At 41.1% G+C, this 21,864-nt stretch overlaps 2 protein-coding genes and 1 long non-coding RNA gene across 3 annotated transcripts in view; 2 read left to right on the top strand and 1 right to left on the bottom strand.

The window, feature by feature from the left end:
- The window catches only part of LOC115513988, an 11,889-nt gene extending 8,535 nt beyond the window's left edge, over positions 1-3,354 (top strand). Inside the window, exons 3-4 of the long non-coding RNA XR_003968849.1 lie at positions 1,898-2,072; positions 3,140-3,354. This is a non-coding gene — a long non-coding RNA (uncharacterized LOC115513988). The remainder of the gene's footprint in view (positions 1-1,897; positions 2,073-3,139) is intronic.
- The window catches only part of POLH (DNA polymerase eta), a 40,825-nt gene extending 34,915 nt beyond the window's left edge, over positions 1-5,910 (bottom strand). The window contains exon 1 of the mRNA XM_030315593.2: positions 5,599-5,910. The gene's annotated coding sequence lies outside the window, so the exon portion shown is untranslated. The remainder of the gene's footprint in view (positions 1-5,598) is intronic.
- A 107-nt stretch (positions 5,911-6,017) lies between these two features.
- XPO5 (exportin 5) overlaps positions 6,018-21,864 on the top strand; it is a 49,331-nt gene continuing 33,484 nt past the window's right edge. The window contains exons 1-9 of the mRNA XM_030315589.1: positions 6,018-6,284; positions 8,034-8,155; positions 9,564-9,636; positions 11,393-11,530; positions 11,675-11,857; positions 15,562-15,588; positions 15,981-16,166; positions 17,005-17,081; positions 20,633-20,732. Of these exons, the coding sequence (XP_030171449.1) occupies positions 6,180-6,284; positions 8,034-8,155; positions 9,564-9,636; positions 11,393-11,530; positions 11,675-11,857; positions 15,562-15,588; positions 15,981-16,166; positions 17,005-17,081; positions 20,633-20,732 (1,011 nt within the window). The 5' untranslated portion in view covers positions 6,018-6,179. The remainder of the gene's footprint in view (positions 6,285-8,033; positions 8,156-9,563; positions 9,637-11,392; positions 11,531-11,674; positions 11,858-15,561; positions 15,589-15,980; positions 16,167-17,004; positions 17,082-20,632; positions 20,733-21,864) is intronic.

The following is a 21,864-nucleotide window of genomic DNA, read 5'->3' as shown; positions in this document are numbered from 1 at the left end:
GGAGAGAAAATCCCAAGCAGGCTCCTCCAGTTAGTGCAGAGCCCGATGCGGGGGCTCAAACCCACTAACCCTGAGATCATGACCCATGCTGAAATCAAGAGACAAATGCTTAACCGACTGAGCCACCCAGACGCCTCAAGGCTATATATTTTTGGCAAGAATATTATGGAAGTGAAGTGTTCTTCTCAGTGTATCATACGGAGAGATACATGATAACAAGTCTTATTACTGGTGAAGTTAACCATGGTCCTTTAGTTGTGATAGTATTTGTCAGGTTTCTTGTTGTAAAGTTACTATTTTCCCTTTTGTAACTATTATCTTAGGGGGAAATCTTTGAGATAATGCAAATATCCTGGTTCTCCTAAAACTTTCAACCACTAAGCACCTATCACTGGATCCTGCCTGTAACACTTACTTGATAACGGTCCGATGGTGGTTTTCTATCCATTTATGTAAAGTTTTGAAGACAAAAGAAAACAATACTACATACTATTCACAGATAGACATACATAAAGGTATGGATGGTAGACTGGAAGAACAAACCTTATGTACTTGACAGTGGATACAGACTAATGTTATCATTTAACATTGTAAGAAATCTGGAAGAAATACAAACTAAAGCAGTGGCTCCCAAACTTTGCTGCAGATTAGCATCACTCAGGAACATTTTTTTTAAGCTCTATGCCCAACATGGGGTTTGAACTCATGACACCAAGATCAAGAGTCCTCTACTGACTGAGCCAACCAGGGTCCCCCAACCTAGGAATATTTAAATAATACTGATATCTGGCTTCTCTCACCCGACATCCTAATTTAATTGGTATGGGTGTGTTTTGTGCTAGCTCAGCTATCAGCTGAGAAATGCTATCAACTAGAAATGGCTAGGGTCACTCACGTGGGCTTCAGTGACCTTCCCACAGACATCTCCTCTTTCCAAAAGAAAAAATACAACTGACCAACCCTTGTGATTCTATTGTGATTGCAAGATGCCCTTCAGCAATAACCATCAGCAAATTGAAAAAAATAAAGGTTTAGTACTTACAGGACTGAAAAGTACATAGCATACCTGGGGCCACACAATGACATCATAGGTAGATAAAAAGAGAATACCTTATGTAATCAAGCTGGCTAAAAGTGAATTATCATAAAGAGTTTTTTAAAAATAAGTTTTAATATCAAGGGGTGCCTGGGTGGCTCAGTCTCTTAAGCATCCAACTCTAGATCTTCTAAGTTCAAGCCCTGCCTTGGGCTCTGAGATGACCACACAGAGCCTGCTTAGGATTCTCTCTCTCCCTCTGCCCCTCCCCACTCACGCTGTCTGTCTGTATGTGTAACTCTCTCTCCCCGTCTCTCTCAAAATAAATAAACTTTTTTAAAAAGCTTTAATGGGGCGCCTGGGTGGCTCAGTCGGTTGGGTGACCACCTTCGGCTCAGGTCATGATCTCACTATTCTTGGGTTCGGGCCCCACGTTGGGCTCTGTGCTGACAGCTCAGAGCTTTGAGCCTGTTTCAGATTCTGTGTCTCCCTCTCTCTCTCTCTCTCTCTCTCTCTCTGCCCTACCCCCACTTGCTCGCTCACTCTCTCAAAAACAAACATTAAAAAAAAAAAAAAAGAATTCCATAGGACTGAATGAACTGATGAGGATGATTATAATTCTTATGACTTTTCATTAGAAACACTGTTGGTTCTTTAATGTTGTTTCTTCCAGATTTAAGGAAACCTCTTCTCTTAACCTATCTCCAACTTACAGCAATTTGGTAAAATATACTTTTGAGAACAAACTTTTTCTCCTTACCTGATCCCTCCAGAATTAGAAAACTCTCAGTGAATATTCTTATTTTTATGGCAATGTAATTATCTGTATAAGTTCAATAAGGATCTTTCTCCTTCTAACAGGACACGATTGGAAACATTGGTTATACTACCAAACTTTGACTAGAATGATGTATTTAAGACATACGTATGTAGATATAATAGTTAAGAAACTAAGGTTAACTTTGTGGAATCAATAAAGCCCCATGGAAAAATCAGTCTGGCGCCCTGCTTACCAAGTTCCCAACAGCCTTACCAGGTGAGTAAGGAAGGTCTCCTCCTGGCAGGCCTAGGAACCTCAGGGTATTTTAGGAACCTCAAGAAGAGAGGAATTCACCCAAATCTATACATATTGCAGGCAAAGCCTAATGGCAAGTTTCTTGATTGGCTTCATAGTCTCAAAACGCTTTTAAAAGTTCAATCTGAGATTCCTTATGAAAAGTTCCAGGAAAGCAGATTTAAATGTCTATATGGTCAATCACTATTCTTGCTGTACTTATGTATATAACCAGGCCTGCTTTAATGAGACTATACTTATTTTTTTTTAATTAGCCTTATTTTGATTATCTCTGAAAGAAATGGGGGTGATTGTGAGAGAATGACTGTTTCAGTAATATAACTTTGTGGATATCACAAAGTTAATGGTCTTTGAGGTTTTACTTTTCCACCTCTAAACTGGACTGGATCCTGAATTCTTCTAGTTTCCTCCAATATTTGGCTATAACTCTCTAAACTAACATTTCCAAATGTTCTCCCACCCTTCTGACTTGGAAACACTGAGAACTAAAACTGCCCTTTCCCAAAGTCATGCAAGCTAACGTGGAACAACTTGACATAAACTTCAAAGAAATCACACAACAGCTCATGCATAGACAATTTTGGTGCCTGTTGCTGCATGGGCCACTCAGAAAAGATCACCAGAGACATTCAAACTGCAAACGAGGAAAATCTAACAGATTGCCACCATCTGCCCTCACTCCATCTGAAGATGCTTTGAGTCTGACATCTAGAAATCTTCTCAACTGACTGCCTTCAGAACTCACAAACTGGGATTATAATCTTAATCTGTCAGTCTGGAATTTCCTGGTCAGCACTATCTGCCTGATAGACCTCTGCCTTCCCCCCAAGGAAGGTGATCTTGCTTGAAACAATCTACTCTTTGACAGTAACTTCCTTGTCATGCCCCCTTCTGCCTTGCCTTTCACTTTGTACAGCTTTTAGGAGCTCCTTTTTATTTGTTAGAGGAGATGCTGCCCAATTCATAACCATGAATAAAGCCAGCGTAGATCTTTAAATTTACTCAGTTTTTTTTTTTTTTTTAAACAGGCCTAACTTGAGGAACCCACCTGCACAACCACTTCCTGAAATAAGACACAACACTTTAATTAAATTGAGTTATTCTCAGGACCAAGAGATTGGTTCCACTGAATATGAAACAATCTACCAACACAGGACAGGCTCAAACCTATTTATACCATGGGGCACCTGGATGGCTCAGTCAGTTTAGTACCCAACTCTTGATTTTGGCTCAGGTCATGATTTCAGGGGTCATGAGATGGAGACCCACATCAGGCTATGCTGACAGCTCAGAGCCTGCTTGGGATTCTCTCTCTCTCTCCCCCTCTCTCTGCCCCTCCCCTATTCATTCTCTGTCTGTCTCTCTCTGTCCCTCCCTCTCAAAATAAATAAACTTAAAAAAAAAAAAAAAAAAGCAGACTACTTATTACCCAAATCTGTGAACAGATTTCCAGGGCTAGCCTTCAAGATCACTAACCCATTTTCATGGCTGGACTCTTTCAAGTTTGGGACAATGGCTACAGACTGGATTTCAAACTATTGCCTGTATAATTATTTAACCCTGACTTTTAACATACCAACTATCAGGGCAGTTAACGTCCTCATCATTGACTCTGGCATCACAGGGTAGATTGTCGTGTAAACCCTGACAGTGGCTCCCGCCACCCCTTTCTCATAATGCAGGTGGCTGATTTAAGCCGGGATTGCTGAGGCATCGACTTACTTTAAAGATGACTATCTTGAATAAACACATAGGCAGCCAAATGACTAGATAAAGTGTCAGGCCACGTTCCCTAACTGAGACTCCTTTGTTTTAGAGTTCTTGGTTGATTTCAATAACTGGCCATTTTGGAACACTTGGTTTTTTGTTTTCCCTTTTCTCCCTTCTGGTACTTTAAATTCCCGCTCTTATTTTTAAAATTCACCCGTGAAACCCTTGATCCCCACCCTCAAGCAGAACTCCAGGCCTGTCCTAGCTTGCTCCCTCTCTACCTGTAACCTTGCTGTGTGCTCACTGGTGTGTCTTGTGAGCTTCAGGGCTTATAAGGAATAAATTGTTTTTCTTTCAAAAAGTTTCCTGAGGGTCACTGCTAAAGGGTGTCCTGCAATCATATTAAGAACCATAAGAACATTGGTTTCAAAACGGGACAGGTCTGTGGGAAGCTCACAGGAGCCCAGGTGAGTGTCCTGAAGCATTTCTAACCACAGCATTACCACCAATAGGCTGAGATAGCACAAAACACGCATATACCAATTACATTAAGATGTCTGGTATTAGAAGCCAAATATCAATGTTACTTAATATTATTTTATTTAAACTTATTATTTTAAAACATTACTATTAGGCTGAGATGGCACAAAACGGGGTGTGACTTGAGCACTGTGATTTTTAAAAGCTCTCCAGGCAGTTCTAATATGTAGCAGAAATTGGAAACAACTGACCTAAATAAGATACTTATGGAAACACCAGTAATTCATGATTTAAATGTGAAAGAAAAGGTTATACAGTTGAGTAAACACTCAACTGTTTTCTAAAAAAAAAAAAAAAAAAATCAAAAATTAACATTGACGTTGACAAGTGGCATGGAACTAACAATGACAGAAGATTAGTGGAAAGAAAACATGAATTAAAAAGTCTGAGTAGTCAAGGCATTAATTCTTTATAAAAATTCCTTATAAATTCCACTCACTGAAACTTGGCATAAAGTGTTAAGTTTAAACACTTAAAAGTTAAAACCATAATATGTCAGAAATTACCTTACCTTGAGGCGACTTTTGCGTAGTGCTGGAACAGATAATGCCAGAATAAAAATAGTAAACACATTTTAACACACACACACACACACACACACACACACACACACACACAATCACCAGGGAAGTACCATGCTAGATACAAATAGAAATAGAGTAAGAATAGGAAGCAGTGATTTAAGTCCAGCAAACATTTTACTGCGAAAAAAACACAAAACCCAATATGCAAACTTTAACCGCTGCTGAAGTTTTCAGTTTATGCATTAGGCTGGAGAAAGCAAGAACTTTTCAAAGATGGGAAATGAAAACACATTCGCTGCCAAAAACTCCCCTTTCCGAATAAGGATCCCACTATTCTGAAGTCTTATATGTAGCACTTTAAAAGATCCAAACTGCAAAAGCCTTCAGTAATTGCAATTATTGATCTTCAAGGGTCTCGACTTTATCAGGATCTTTAAGTTTGGTGCCGATCAGGCGATAACACATCTAAGGAAAATGAACACAAGTGAAGAAGGAGATTGAAGACATAGCGAAGATACTATTATTCCACCTAAAAAAAAAAAAAAAATCCTCTTAGAGGACCATACCAGGGCCTTTACATCTCAGTGAGTATGCATTTCTGTTTCACGGAGTCTCGGTCCAACGTCCTCACCAGCTACTACTATAGCATGAAATTAACAGACAAAGCATGAAATGTCTGAAAACGGCGATACAGAACGGTTCTCAATTCTTACCAATGTGGCAAGCACCTGGAAGAACTGCCAATCACGGACGCCGAAGATGCCGGGCTCGCCGTCCACTGGAAGGAAGATGAAGGAGTCCTGAATACCCCCTCTCCGGAAGCGGACCAGTCGGTTTCGAGAGATTTATTGCCGGTGATGAGGGAGAAACGGACCACGGGTCACAGACGACCCTGCCCAGGAGGGTAGCCACCGCACTGCCGGGCGGACCTAGCCAGGGTTTGAGCGCTCAGCAGCCAGACCTTGAAAAGCAGATCAGACAGCGCGCGCGCAGCAAAACAACCGTTGACGCGTCTGCGCACTGTACCCCTTCCGTCCCCCGCTCCGCCCACCGAGGAGCTACAGTCACACGGGAGCCGCCACTTCCGCGGGCGCGTGCGCAGTGGCGGGTCGGGCGCGTGCGCAGCCCCCGCTCCTTCCAGGCTGGAGCTTCTGCAGCTCACGCTCCTCCTCCCGCTCCCCACCCCCCAGCTCGCCGCGGCCCGGTACCAGCGTGTGGTCCCGTGAAGGGAGCCGTCGGTGCCTCGTGCTCCCGGGACGGCCGTGGTGCGCGCTTGCGGCGCGTAGCACTAGCCATGGCGATGGATCAAGTGAACGCGCTTTGCGAGCAGCTGGTGAAAGCGGTGACGGTCATGATGGACCCCAGCTCCACCCAGCGCTACCGCCTGGAAGCCCTCAAGGTAGACGGGGTCTGGCGCCCCGGGCCTGCCCCAAGTCCCTGCCCCAGCTCCAGCGGTCCCCGCGCGGCCCCAAACCCTGCTCGTTCCCCGCCCACGCGGCCCCTGGACCTCCCATCACAACCGCGGGGGACCTTTGCCTTCCCCCTCCCCGCCCTCCGCGCCTCTTCTCTTGGCTTTCTCTGCTAGCCTCGCCTGCCCTTCTCTCGGGACCCTCCGGTTCCTTGCTGATTCTCATCTCACCACCACTTTCCACTGCCCCCTCCTCTCCTTTCCCTACTTCACTCCTGCCGGCACCAAAGCCGGATGCTTCTATTTTATTATTGCCCTAAACTCCACACACCGTAGCCTTCCCGTGGCGCACGTGCCCGTCTCGTCCCCAACACCAGCTACATTCTTTACGGTCTCCTCTGCATTAAACATTTCCTTGCACCCTCCTGACCCATCCTAGCTGAGCTTCAGTCCCTCTAGGGCCACTTTACTTGCATTCGTACTCCTCTTACTAATCCTCTTCTGTGTCTTGGGGATTTCTGGGCTAATTCTCACACACCTTCCACCCATGTTTTTTCAGTGTGTTCTATTCTCGGGTAATTTTGCGCAAAGATGAACTTCTACCACTTACTTTGCATTTTTAACAAGGGCGCTTTGGTTTCCTGAAAGTAGTTTTTCTTGAATCCGGATGCTCAGGTCCTGGGACTTATTCCTGTGTTGCAGTTCAGGAATGCTAATATAAATTGGGATGCTAATAAATTGCAGACTTATTCGCGCATCACTCCATGTTATATGGGATGTGAGAAAACACTTGTGCCGCGTATATATTTTTTTCTTAAGTTTTTATTAATTTCAGTTAAGTGCTGTGTATATTTTAAATGATGTGACTTTATAGAGTGAACATCACTTGAGAAAAACTTTACTTTTTAAAAAAACATATAGATGTATGCCACAGGATTTAGAATCAAACAGTTGAGTTCTATTTATTTGCTATGAAATATCAAAAATAGACACAAAAGTAAAGGGAATAATACTGCAATGATCTTGTGTATACCTCTCACCTAAATTCAAGAGTTGTAAAGAGTTTGTCGCATTTGCTCTATTCCTTCCCCCAAAGTTTTTATTAATCTTTAAAAAAATTTAAATGTTTTTAATGTTTATTTTTGAGAGAGAGTGCGTGTGTGCGAGCGGGGGAGGGGTAGAGAGAGAGGGAGACACTGAATCCAAAGCAGGCTCCAGGCTCTGAGCTGTCAGTACAGAGCCCCATGCAGGGCTTGAACTCACCAGCTGTGAGATCTTGACCTGAGCCGAAGTTCCTGAAGTTCCCGCATCCGGCTCTGTGCCGACAACTGGAAACCTGTTAGGGATTCTCATTCTCTCTCTCCCTCTCTCTCTCTTCCCCCCCCCACCCCCTCCCCTTCTCCACCCCTGTGGGTGTTTTCGGTCTCTCAAATAAGCATAAAAAAGAGAAACTTTATTTTTAAAAAAAAAATTTAAAGTTTGAGAGAGAGAGTGCATGAGCAGAGGAGGGGAAGAGAGAAAGGGAGAAACAGAATCCCAAGCAGGCTCCAAGCTGGCAGCACAGAACCCAGTGCGGGGCTTGAACTCGGGAACTGTGAGATCATGACCCGAGCTGAAATTAAGAGTTGGATGCTTAACCAACTGAGCCACCCAAGCACCCTTAAAATTTAAGATGAATTTTTTTTTTTAATCCCACTTTCTCTTGGCTCCTAAGGGAAATACTAACTTTTGTTGTTTCAGTTCTGTGAAGAGTTTAAAGAAAAGTGCCCTATCTGTGTCCCTTGTGGCTTGAGGTTGGCTGAGAAAACACAGATTGCCATCGTCAGACATTTTGGCCTTCAGATCCTGGAACACGTTGTCAAGTAAGGAGCTTTTATTTTTTTATTTTATTTTTTTTAATTTATTTTTTTTCAACGTTTATTTATTTTTGGGACAGAGAGAGACAGAGCATGAATGGGGGAGGGGCAGAGAGAGAGGGAGACACAGAATCGGAAACAGGCTCCAGGCTCTGAGCCATCAGCCCAGAGCCTGACGCGGGGCTCGAACTCACAGACCGCGAGATCGTGATCTGGCTGAAGTCAGACGCTTAACCGACTGCGCCACCCAGGCGCCCCAAGTAAGGAGCTTTTAGATGGTACCACCAAACTCTTGAGAGAACATATCTTTATTTCTTATGGTAACTCATAGAGCTAATCTTTAGGTGAGTAGAAAAGAACAATCACCGTGAAGAAAGGAATGTTCTCCAAGAGATTATCACAGCCTCATGAGAGCTCTCATTCAGGACTTAACTTTCCTCTTCCTCAGTTCTTTCATCCACGTAAAATACATGGTACATACTAAGCATTCTACAAATGTTAACTGGTTCTGCCAGCATTTATTGAGCTCCTGTTGTGTGCCAACAGACTTCAAGGTCTTTTTTGGAAAAATACAGTGTATAAGTATAATTACATCTCTGATTAGGCATTGTGCTTTTAATTTTTTTTTTAAGTTTGGGTGTGTTCCTTCTCTGAATGGCAAATCCAAAGGAGGATTTATATCACAAAAACTGAAAACCCTTCCTAACTTGAGTTTCCTATCCTCCCCGCGTCTATCATAAGAATCACCTTTCGGGGCGCCTGGGTGGCGCAGTCGGTTAAGCGTCCGACTTCAGCCAGGTCACGATCTCGCGGTCCGGGAGTTCGAGCCCCGCGTCAGGCTCTGGGCTGATGGCTCGGAGCCTGGAGCCTGTTTCCGATTCTGTGTCTCCCTCTCTCTCTGCCCCCTCCCCCGTTCATGCTCTGTCTCTCTCTGTCCCCAAAATAAATAAAAACGTTGAAAAAAAAAATTAAAAAAAAAGAATCACCTTTCAAGACTTTGCCATAGTTTTTGTGGGATTGTACTATTACTTCGTAAACCAGCACCAAAAAAAAAAGGAGTTAGTGGTATCAACATTGTATTTTCTGAAAAGCAACTACATTTGTTGCAATTGTCCCAGGTGTATATTTGCTTTTGGCCTGTCAGTAAAATCAAGCCCCGCCCCTGCCCCCGCCCCCCCCAATCTGTGCACAAACCTTGTGTGAATTTCAGTTAGTGGACCACTGCCTATTTCCCAAGGCATTTTTCTGTTAGCATTTTGGTTGGATATGGACTGTTATTGTCCATTCTTTGAAGGGTACAAAATCAAAAGTATAGTTTCTTAGTGAAATTGCCAGCATAATATAACACAAAATCAGAGCTATTAGAGAAAACTTCTAATGTGATTCTCTTGACTTTATGCATTTTGGTGGCCAGGTTTCGGTGGAACAGCATGTCTCGATTGGAGAAGGTCTATCTGAAGAACAGTGTCATGGAGCTGATTGCAAATGTAAGGAATGAATGGTTGGTTGGAAGACTTGTGTTTCAAAGGTAGTTTAGACTAAGTGTAACCTCTTTAATGTAGCATTTATGTAAAAATTCAGTAGTTCTACATAGGTCAAATAGCATGCTTGACAGGGCAGAAGAGATTAAACATTTTCAACAAATGAACATGATTCTTAGTTCTAAATTAGATTGCACTTTGCTGTTTGTTTCCTTTCATTCCAAACTGGACTACTGTATGATTCTGCCAATATAAAATATGCAGAATGAATTTGTGTCAGGAGTTAGAATATGACTTTAAACATGCTTAAAATCCATAGCTTGCTTTTTTTTTTTTTTTTTTTTTTTTTTTTTTTTTTTTACACACATGGCATGAAAAGTTGAATTCCCATTATTTCATCTCCAAAATCGGTGCCTTTATTCCTGGGGTGCCTGGCTGTCTCAGTTGGTAGAGCATATGACTCTTGATATTCGGGTTGTGAATTCGAGTCCCATGTTGGGTATAGAGGTTACTTTAAATTCTTAAAAAAAAAAAGAAATTCTCCTCAGGGCACCTGGGTGGCTTAGTTGGTTGAGCATCCAACTTTTGATTTTGGCACAAGTCATAATACAGGTTAATGGGTGGGATGGAGCTCTGCATCAGGCTCTGCACTGAGCATGGAGCCTGCTTAAGATTCTCTCTCCCTCTCCCTCCCTCCCCCCACCACCCACCCACCCTCTCCCTCTCTACCTCCCTCCCCCGTACCCACCCTCTCCCCCTGTCTCTCCCTCCCTGCCCCCTACCCACCCTCTCCCCCTGTCTCTCCCTCCCTCCCCCCACCCACCCTCTCCCTCTCTCTCCCCCTTCTCCCCTTCCCACCCTCTCCCTCTCCTCCTCCGCCCCTGTCCCACATCCACATGTGCTTGCTTTCCTCTCTAATAAAATATGAAAGTTTTTAAAATCGCTTCAGAGTTATTAATCAACTTAGGATTTATATTTTGCTAGTTTTGGGGAAACTTCATGGGAATCCTAATTCATTAATTTGGATATCAAACTTTATTTTTGTATTTATTTATTTAGAGAGAGAGAGAGAAAGTGCATATAGGTGCATGCAGGGGAGGGGGAGAGGGAGAGAATCTTTTTTTTTTTTTTTAATGTTTATTTATTTTTGAGACAGACAGAATGTGAGTGGGTTGGGGTAGAGAGAGAGGGAGACACAGAATCTGAAGCAGGCTCCAGGCTCCGAGCTGTCAGCACAGAGCCTGATGCGGGGCTGGAACTCACAAGCTGTGAGATCATGACCTGAGCCGAAGTCGGATGCTCAACCGACTGAGCCATGCAGGTGCCCCATTCCTGGGAATAGTTTTTCTGTGTCTTATAATGCTAGAACTATCAGTCACATGTTCAGTTGCTTCTCCTAATTCTCTCATTTTATCAGCTGCTTATTGTCCTCATTTTTGTACTCTTCACGTTGGCACTCTTACAAAATGAAAGTCAATATGAGAGCCTTTTCACTTGGTAAAGGAGAACAGTAATGTCTTCCTTGCTCTGTGTGACAGTCATTTTTTTAGCTGATGCAACCCTCACTTAAGCTTTAAGTGGGGAAAATGATTCGTGAGAATGCAGGGCAGGTGACTCAGACCTGGAGAGCAGGTTTTATTGTGTTTAGTTTAAAAGGAAGCCTGCTGAAGTTCTGTATACTTTCACAGCCCAGGTGGTTGGTTTTTTTGTGTTTTTTAAATTCAGTCTTACAGACCTCTTACTATCTCTTTTTGTTTTTCAGGGAACACTGGACATTTTGGAAGAGGAGAACCATATTAAAGATGTTTTGTCTCGAATTGTAGTAGAAATGATCAAGCGGGAGTGGCCACAACACTGGCCTGATATGCTAATAGAATTGGATACTCTTTCTAAACAAGGGGTATGAAACATAGCTGTATCAATTCAGTTTATTTTGGAGGGGCTCTTTTGGAGTTCATTTTGTCAACAGAAAAGAGTCTTTGGGCTCACCCATAGTGAAAATGATGTTTCTATTTAATTTAATTACTTTATTTCTTTGATCTAGGAAACACAGACAGAATTAGTGATGTTCATCCTTTTACGACTGGCAGAGGATGTAGTGACCTTTCAGACCCTACCCCCTCAAAGAAGAAGGGATATCCAGCAAACGTTAACCCAGAACATGGAAAGAATATTTAGTTTTCTACTGAACACGCTTCAAGAAAATGTAAACAAGTACCGACAAGTGGTAAGGGATACCTCATCTCCCAAAAGTTCTATTTTCTTTTAAATGTTTATTTACTTTTAGAGAGAGAGAGAGAAAGGGTGTGAATGGGAAGGGGCAGAGAGAGAGGGAGAGAGAGAATCCAAACAGGCTCTGTGCTGTCAGCACAGAGTCCAACACAGGGCTTATTCTCAAAAACCATGAGATCATGACCTGAGCCAAAAACAAGAGTCAGACACTTAACCAACTGAGCCACCCAGGCACCCAAACTTCTATTTTCTAATATGAGTGGGATTTTGTTTGTTTTTCTAAGTTAAAAGTTCAGCAAAAGAAAACCATCAAAAGAGAAACAGATGACAGGAAAAACTGGAACTAATTTTCCAAGAAACTCAAGTCAATGAGTTTCCATATCTATTTAAAAACAATAAGAGGGGTGCCTGGGTGGCTCAGTCAGTTGGGCGGCCGACTTCGGCTCAGGTCATGATCTCGCGGTCTGTGGGTTCGGGCCCCGCGTCGGGCTCTGTGCTGACAGCTCGGAGCCTGGAGCCTGTTTTCAGATTCTGTGTCTCCCTCTCTCTGACCCTCCCCCGTTCATGCTCTGTCTCTCTCTGTCTCAAAAATAAATAAACGTTAAAAAAAAAGATTTTTTTAAAAACAATAAGAAAATTCTTAAATCAGTATAAAAATGATTAATTCTTAGCATTTAAAATATTTAAAGCCCGGATTTCTGGTAGGTCAGATGCCCTGTTTAGTTCTGGTCCCTTTTGCAGTGGAAACTGCTGGGTTTTATTCCTCTTGACTATATGATTTTCGGTACAGGTTTACCTCACTACCTGAAAGAAGTTCCTTTGAAACCTGTTGTAAACCCAAATGGCATAGTATGAAGAAATTACCATTAATTTATGTGGAAAATTTTTTGAGCATTCCCATGCCAAAAGAAAACACCTCTCGTTGGCTTTTCTGACATCTTAGGACACGTCTTGCTAACAGATGCACAAAATAATCACAGTAAAGCACAGATGCCCACAGACAGTCTAAAGCTGTAGCTGTTTGACTGAGATGCTGACTGCCATTCTTGGGGAAGGAACTTAGTGGTGCCTCTATAAGGGCTTGCTCTAACAAGGCTGAAAGTTATTCTCACTTTGTAAAAGCAAATAATCCTCTTCAGATTTCTTTCAGTTAGAGAAAACAGGTATTAATGTGGGTCATTAAAAACAAAGTGGCATAACACAAAATTTTGAAAAGTGGGAAATACCTGTGTTCTATTCTTCCTGAAAAGGTATCTCTTCTGCAGAAAAGGGCAAGCCAGATCTATCTTTCCAACCATTGTCTTTTTTTAGTAGAGAGCTTTCAGAAGAATGTCATGTAAAAGTTAATGTAGTACAGTAGTTCTCAGCAAAGGACGGTTTTGCCCCCCACATTGTCACAACTAGGGGTTGCTACTGGCATCTAGTGGGTAGAGGCCAAGAATACTGCCAAACATTTTATAATACACGGAATTGTCCCTCACAATAAAGACTTACCCAACACAGAATGCCAAAGTATTATGGTAAAACCCTGATCTAGAATTCTTGTATGTGTTTATTTCACAAAATAAACACATTTCCTTCTTTTTTTTTTTTTTTTTTTTTTTTAAACATTTTATTTTTGAGAGAGAGACCAAGGCAGAGTGTGAGCGGGGGAGGAGAGGCAGTGAGAGAGGGAGACACAGAATCCAAAGCAGGCTCCAGGCTCTGAGCTGTCAGCACAGAACCCCACTTGGAGCTTGAACCCACAGACTATGAGATTATGACCTGAGCCAAAGTTTGACACTTAACCAACTGAGCCACCCAGGCACCCCTCATTCTTTTGTTTTGTTTTTTAAGTTTTATTTATTTATTTTGAGAGGGAGAATGCACACAGGGGAGGGGCAGAGAAAGAGAGAATCCAAGCAGGTTCTATGCTGTGAGCACAGAGCCCAGTGTGGGGCTCCATCCCACAACCCCAGGGATTGTATCCTGAGCTGAAACCAAAAGTTAGATGCTTAACCTACTGAGCAACCCAGGTGCCCCTTCGTTGTATTTTTAGAGAAATGGTAGATACACAAATGAGGAGAAGGTACTATGAGCTGTTGGGGTGGGGAGGAACTCAGTAAGTACCTAATATATGCTATATACTTGTTTGCACTTTATGTGTTATTTAATCCTCAAAACAACCCTGAAAGTATAGTCTCCGTTTTATAGATGAAGGTACAGAGAATAATTATTGAAGATTCCCTAATGTTTGTGGTGGAACTCAAGTCCCGTTCTTTACACTAGAATGGCCCATTTCCCCCAAAATATCTCCCCAAGATTTTTCAAAAGATACCAGGAAAATATTTGCATTTAGAAACTTATTTATATTGAGAGTGAAGGAGGTATTGTTTTCATTTTCCCCTAGGAGATCTGATCTGTAGGAGAAAGGGAACACATTATGACCCCTTAGATGCTCTAGCAGTCTAGCCAACATGCCCGAGCTGAGACATTAGAAACATACACTGGTGTTTTTCTTTAGCCTCAGTTTCAGTTCCCTCCATCTACCAGGCTACCACGTGTCCAAGACCAGAGCACAGCCAAGAGCCATCTTTTGTACCTGGAACAACTTCTTTTGCTCGAGAATTTGCATCCCTTCTTCCGTCTCTTCTCTCTGTCCATCCCTTCACCTTCCCGATTAGGCAGTTGGTTGAATGTTAACAATGATCAGATGAGTAAGCTCACTCTCCCTGGCCCATGACCTGGCCCCTGAACTGGTCTGAGGGGAGCCTAAAGGGTCAGAGTGGGAGTGAAAAATTGTTGGAGAGGAAAGACTAGACTTGGCTATTGTTGCTTGGATTCCTTTTCCTTCTTGGGCAGCATCAGTAGATGCTGGTAAGAGGGTTCTACCCGTCTCCACCCATTAACACCTCTGCTCAGTCACTGTTGACGAAGGTTTAATACTTGTCCTTTATTAACAAGTGCATTTTTAAAAGTTGAGATGAGGAATTGTGAAACAAATCCTTTATAATCCTAAAGGCAGTGAGTTTCCAGGTACTTCACAAGTTGTTATTCCTGCTTCTCTTCCCCTTCAGCTCCCCTTCAGAAGTTTTTTTGGAAAATAATTTTGTGCGTGTAAATCATTAGCATTGTGTAATATTTGTAGAATTGGACACGGAAGGGTAAAAATCAGTTATAATTGTACATTTACTGAACAGATGTTATTTTTGTCTAGCATGTAATATTTGTGATTTGTACTATCCGTATATACATGGTCATAACTTGTATTTAATTTTGTTTCTTGTTTTTTCTTCATTTACATTATTTCAGTATACTTTTGCTAGGTATAATTTGTTTTTATTTGAATGTGGAAAAAATGCTCATGCTTTGTTTTAAGCTAGATTTCTTTCGTCACTAGCACTGTTGATCCTTATTATGTTCATCTGTTATATTTCTTTGTAAGCCGTGTGTTTTGAAACTATCTTCGTGGACTTTATGTTGTAACATCTGTGTAAGCTCTTTAAGTACTAACTTTGTCATACTGCTAAAATAACCTTTCTTTCTTAGGGGGAACATCAGCTATATGTTCTTAGTAAAGTTGTATTTTTTTCGAAGGTTGAAAGTTGAGTCTGTATTTAAAAAGTCATTATTCAAGGGACTTCATTAAGTGGGTGGAAAGTTATTACATAGCTTTTTGCTCATTAAAAACATTGGATTCTTATACTTCTTTTCTTTCAGAAGACAGATAATTCTCAGGAATCAAAGGTAAGAGCTCTTGTGGAGTTGGAAGGAGACTTCTTTGAGGCTTTCAGGTACAGAGATGCATACACCTAGTGGAGGGTGACCTCAGCCTTGGTTTGTGTGATCTTTGAGTTATGGTAGAAGGGAGTTAAAATTATAATATTTTCAGTTTATCAGAGGAGACGAAATGGCCACATGTGCCATATGGTCTTATTGATAGACATTGAGAATGCTGTTGTTTGAGAAGTGGTTGTGTGTCAGACCTTTGAGTTCCCTGTCAGTTGCTGTTACATGAGTACATTTTCTAAAATCATTTTCTTTTTAGAATTAGAAAATAGAAGGAGCTCAGGTATGACCATAGCCTCTTTGTCTGTTAGTGAGGACTTAACGATCAAAAGTTACTTCTTTTCACGCAGGCCCAAGCAAACTGTCGAGTAGGAATTGCAGCACTGAATACTCTAGCAGGCTACATTGACTGGGTGTCCATGAGCCATATTACTGCTGAAAACTGTAAGCTCTTAGAGATGCTCTGCCTGCTTCTGAATGAACAGGAACTTCAGTTGGGAGCAGCTGAGTGTCTTCTCATTGCAGTCAGCAGAAAAGTAAGTTACCACTTCAAACTGACTTATCCTCAGAGCCTCTGCTGGGGGTGGGGGGTGTTTAATTGTATGTTGTAGCAAAAAGACATTGAAAAGTTTGGGATTTATCTGACATCAACTTAGCTACTTGTGTCCAACCCCTTTGGATAAGAGTATGCTGATATTATAGGGATCCATTGGCAGCATGTAGAGATTTGTCAGGCTACTTGGTTCTTGAAACAGCTATGAATCTTGGCACTTCGCACTTAAGAAACACGATAAAAGTAATGTTAAAATTTAAAACTCAGTGTTACGTCAAAAAATCTCAGATGGTGGCAGCGTTGGCTTTATATTGGTCTAGGCTAACAAATGGGACTATGACAGCTTTTCTCCACAGGAATGTTGCCTTCAGATGTAATTTACTTTGTTTTCATATGAGCATTATTGCCTGACACATTTATTTTTTTTAAATGTTTATTTATTTATTTTTGAGAGAGAGATAGTGAGCAGGGGAGAGGCAGAGAGGGAGGGAGATAGAATCCCAAGCAGGCTCTGTGCACATCAAGAGCATCTGACTCTTGATCTCAGCTCAGGTCTTGATCTCAGGGTCGTGGGTTCAGGCCCCACGTTGGGCTCCATGCTGGGTGTGAAGCCTACTTAAAAAAAAAAAAACAAAAAAAATAGAGGTGTTATCCAGATTTTATTTTAAAGAATTGGCCTTTTCTCTAGTGTTCAGTTAGCCCTGGGATTGAGAAATTGTGAAATCAGCGTATTTGATTATACAGGTATAGAAGATGTTAGTACTTGGAGACTTTTAGTAATAGAGTTTATATTACCTGTGTTTCCCTAAAATTGGTTCTAGGGCAAGCTGGAAGACCGGAAGCCCTTGATGGTCTTATTTGGGGATGTTGCTATGCATTATATACTCTCTGCTGCACAGTGAGTATCTGCTTTTCTATGTGTTTTCTAATTTCTTTGCCATTTACGTATATTATGTAGATAAATCTGAAGTTCTACCTGAATGTTGGCAGTCAGTCGACAGTGTTTTTAATAAAGAAGTTGGGTAGTCTTAAAGGGACTTTTTAATCTTTTTAAAGACCTTATGCTGCAAGTAAGTTGTGGCCATTGACTCTGCACCCAGCCACTTCCACAGTTTTTCCCATTCTTCCCAGATAGCTCATCTTGATTCTGTCTGCTTCTGGTGATCCCCAAGCCTCCTACCAGCATTGGTGCCTAGGCCTGAGAATGCTCTGATCTTCTGTACTAGAGTCTGCCCCAGGCCTGCCTTGACTGCAGAACTCCAGATGCTCCTCCTTCCTTTCCTGCTCAAAGTACTCAATGCCTGAAGTGCTGAGGCTCTTGGAAACAGCGGGAACAGTGTGTTTGATGAGAAATGTATGCGTGGGACCTTGTAAACACATTATCTGTCTTAAAATAATGGCTTCTACTTACTTTCTTTTAATTGCTCTGGAAAATATTTGAGCATTTACTGATACATGTTTCTTACCCAGGAAGGCAGATAGAACTGTATTACAAAGACAGTTGAACCTGTCACAACATCCTTTTTTTTTTAATGTTTATTTATTTATTTTAATGTTTTTATTTATTTTTGAGAGAGAGAGAAAACGAGCATGAGCTCACAGGGGAAGGACAGAGAGAGATGGAGACACAGAATCTGAAGCAGGCTCCTGGCTCTGAGCTGTCAGCACAGGGCCTGACATGGGGCTCAAACCCATGGACCGCAAGATCATGACCTGAGCCGAAGTCAGATGCTTAACTGACTTAGCCAGCCAAGTGCCCCCTGTTTTTTTGTTTTTCTTTTTTTTGTTTGTTTTTTTGATATTCTTAGCACTAGGGACAAATGAAAAGATATGAGACAGGCACACACGTATTACTTAAAATTTCTTATTGTCTGTTTATTTTCTTTTTTAATGTTTATTTTTGAGGGAGAGAGAAAGAGTACAAGGAGGGGAGGGCAGAGAGAGAGGGGGACAGAGGATCTGTAGTGGGCTCCACACTGGACAGCAACAAGCCCCATGTAGGGCTCAAACTCATGAACTGCAAGATCATGATCTGAATTGAAGTTGGATGCTCAACCCACTGAGCCACCCAGGTGCCCCTCTTGCTGTCCATTTCAACACGGCTTTTATGATGGCTTTCTTTCCTGTAAAGACTAGCTTTGTTTTTAAGGGGTTCTCTTCATTAAATTCATAACATGTCTTTTGGATGGCCACTGTAGTTACTGTTTCCAAGGCCAATTTCTTTTTTTTTTTTAATGTTTATTTTACTTTTGAGAGAGAGAGAGTGCAAGTGGGGGAGGGGCAGAGAGGGAGACACAGAATCTGAAGCAGGCTCCAGGCTCTGATCTGTCAGCATAGAACCCGATGTGGGGCTCAAACCCATGAACTGTGAGATCATGCGTGAGCTGAAGTCAGATGCTCAACCGATTGAGCTACCTAGGCGCCCCTCCAGGGCCCATTTCTTAGTTCCGTAAAGACCATGACATTCACACTGAGGTGTCCCATCTCCATTTGTGTTACTTACTGATACCTGTGAGTAAAGGTATGATTCAGACCCAGGCGATTTGAATCAAGACTCAAGAGCCTGCACTGGAAACCATAATGCCATATTGCCCTTCAACATCACTAGAGCCTAGGTCTTACTTACCTCGAGGCCAATGCTTTTTACATTATACTCTGCTGGCTCCGGAACACAGCTAACATGGCTGCTGTCCACACTAGTTCTTACTCTCATTAGTGTGAATATCCCTGCATCATTTCAGGTTAGGTTTTGCCACCAAGTAAGTTATTTTTTTTTTAAGAGCTATCTTGATTCTGAAACAGTAGATAAAGGATTATAGATCTGAACTAAATTACTTGGAGAAATGACACACAAGGTTATGTTTTTATTGCTTTTAAAAAAAGAAACTTACGTTGTTCAGAGCAATTTCAGGTTCACAGCAAAATTCAGTGAAAGTACAGAGATTTCCCGTATACACCATGCCCCCCCACACGCATAGCCTCCCCCATTACCAACATCCCCGACCAGAGTGGTCCATTTGTTAGAATTGATGAACCTACACTGACACATTATAATCATCCAGCCATAGTTTTAGGGTTCACTTTTGGGTGTTGTATATTCTATGGGTACATTCTGTGGGTTTCAGCAAATTTGTAAAAACATGTATGTATCATACAGACTATTTTCAGTACCCAAAAAATCCTCTGTGCTCTGCCTATTCATCTCTCCTCCCCCATCCCAACCTCTGGTAACAATTGATCTTTTTACTTTCTCCATAATTTTACCTTTTCTAGAATGTCACATCATTGGAATCATATAGTATATAGCCTTTTCCGATTGACTTCTTTCAGTTAGTAACATGCTATTTAGAGTTTTTCCATGTGTTTTCATGGCTTGAAAGTTCATTGCTTGTTAGCAGTGAATAATACCCCATTGTCTGGATGTACCAGTTTATTCATTCACCTACCAAAAGACATTTGGGTTGCTTCCAAATTTTGACAGTAAAGAACAAATCTGTAAACATCCAGGCTTCACATGTTATAAACATGCAAGTTTTTGTGTAAACATGTTTTCAATTTCTTTGGGTAAATACTAAGAAGTGTGATTGCTGGACTATATGTTAACAGTATGCTTAATTTTGTAAGAAACTCAAATTGTCTTCAAAGTGTCTATACCATTTTGCATTCTCACCAGCAATGAATGAGAGTTCCTGTTCCACATCCTTGGCAGCATTTGGTGTTGTCAGTGGTCTGGATTTTGGCCATTCGAATAGGTGTGTAGTGGTATCTTGTTTGAATTTGCAATTTCCTGATGACATATGATGTGGAGCATCTTTTCATATGTTTGTCATTTGTATATCTTTGGTGAGGTGTCTGTTAAGCCCTTTGGTCTATTTTTTTAATCAGGTTGTTTTCTTATTGTGGAGTTTTAAGAGTTCATCGTATATGTTGGATAACAGTCCTTTATTAGATGTGTCTTTTGCAAATATTTTCTCCCAGTCTGTGGCTTGTCTTTTCATTTTCTTGATTATAGTCCTTTTATTTTTGTCAGCGGTATAAGGAATTGTTACATGCTTTGCCTAGGGATCTCTTGTTAAGTCCTCCCTGGGTATCAACAAATGTCTTTTTGTGCAGCTTTTCATGCCTATAAGTGTATGTATGCATTTTGTATGCAGTCGTGTTCAGAGTTTATCTTATTTAACCCAAAATACTCAAAGACCATATAATGTGCAAAATTAGAGTGCTTCTTTAAGGGATAAGATTGCATTGAACCTTATTGCTCATTGATCTTTCAGTGTTTGGTTGGAGGTTTTTTGTTTTTTTTTGTTTTTTGTTTTTTTTTAGTTTTTTAACTTTAATAATCAGCAGAAATTTGAATGTTGAAGCACAGACCACATACAGCTGCATTTGTTGGGAATCCTTTTGGTTCTCTTGATGTACACCTAATCACACTATTTTCTCATCTTACAGGACTGCTGATGGAGGAGGCTTGGTAGAAAAACACTATGTCTTCCTGAAGAGACTCTGTCAGGTCTTATGTGCTCTGGGCAATCAGCTCTGTGCATTGCTGGTGAGCACTTTCTAGCAAGTTTCAGGACCATTTGAGTAGAACGTTTAGAAAGTTACATTTGTATAGTGAGTGAAACATGCCATTGATTTTAGCCTTGTGGAAATTGCCCTACAGGTTATTTCATACGATTTTATAGATTAAATTCTTGTAAAAGGGTTTGAATGATGTAAATTTCTCTTAACAAGTCAGTTATCGATGTCAACAGGAAACATCCACATCTATTATTCCATAAAGTCAACGTTGCCATTCTTGTGAATTTTGGTACCTGTAGAATATCAGTTTGCTGAATGCATTACCCTTTGAGGTCTATTAGATTATGAAATATTATGCATTCAAATAAAGAACTCTTTTCCCAAATTTAAAGGATATTATTGGTCATAAAAGAAAACTTTAGTCTGATTGACTTAGAAATACCTGTCTTTAGGGAAATACTTAAGAACTCGAGTCTTACAAGTTGAGAGGACAATTGGTATAGATGTTTGCATCTAATGTTACGTCTTTTTGTGGTGGTTTGAATGGTTAGAGAGGACAGATCTTCAGACATGAGATGTATACCATCAAGTGGTTGTTTAATAGATTTGGTCACAGAAATCTGAATAGACCAGGTCTGAAGCAGTAATACAGATTTTTTTCTTTCTGTGATTTGTGAAATGAATGCTCTTTTTTATTTTCGTATTTGACCACAGAATGAGTTTTAATGATAACAATTAAGGAGGTAAATCCTTGAGTTGATGCCTTAGGTCACAAGGAAGTATGTGGTCCTTTTAAAACTGAACTTTGTGGGGGTTTAAGTTCTGTACAGTTGCCCCTTGAACAACAGGGTTTGAGCTGCATGGGTCCATTTATGCTCAGGTGTTTTTTGACAATATAGTGCAGTTCTGTAGATATATTTTCTCTTTCTTATGATTTTCTTAACATTTTTTTTTCTTTAGGTTCCTTTATTGTAAGAACACAATATATAATATATATACATGTATGTATTAATTGTTTATTTTATCAGTAAGGCCCCTGGTCTATAGGAGGCTGTTAGCAGTTAAGTTTTGGGGGAATCAAAAGTTATATGTGGATTTTTTACCCCTAACCCCTGTGTTCAAGGGTCAGCTGTATTTGTTACTCTTCTTGCTGTCCTCTT

The sequence above is a fragment of the Lynx canadensis genome, chromosome B2 (genome assembly GCF_007474595.2).
Source record: "Lynx canadensis isolate LIC74 chromosome B2, mLynCan4.pri.v2, whole genome shotgun sequence".
NCBI lineage: Eukaryota > Metazoa > Chordata > Mammalia > Carnivora > Felidae > Lynx > Lynx canadensis.
Note: the sequence above shows the minus strand (reverse complement) of the source record. Positions and strands in the feature narration are given on the sequence as shown.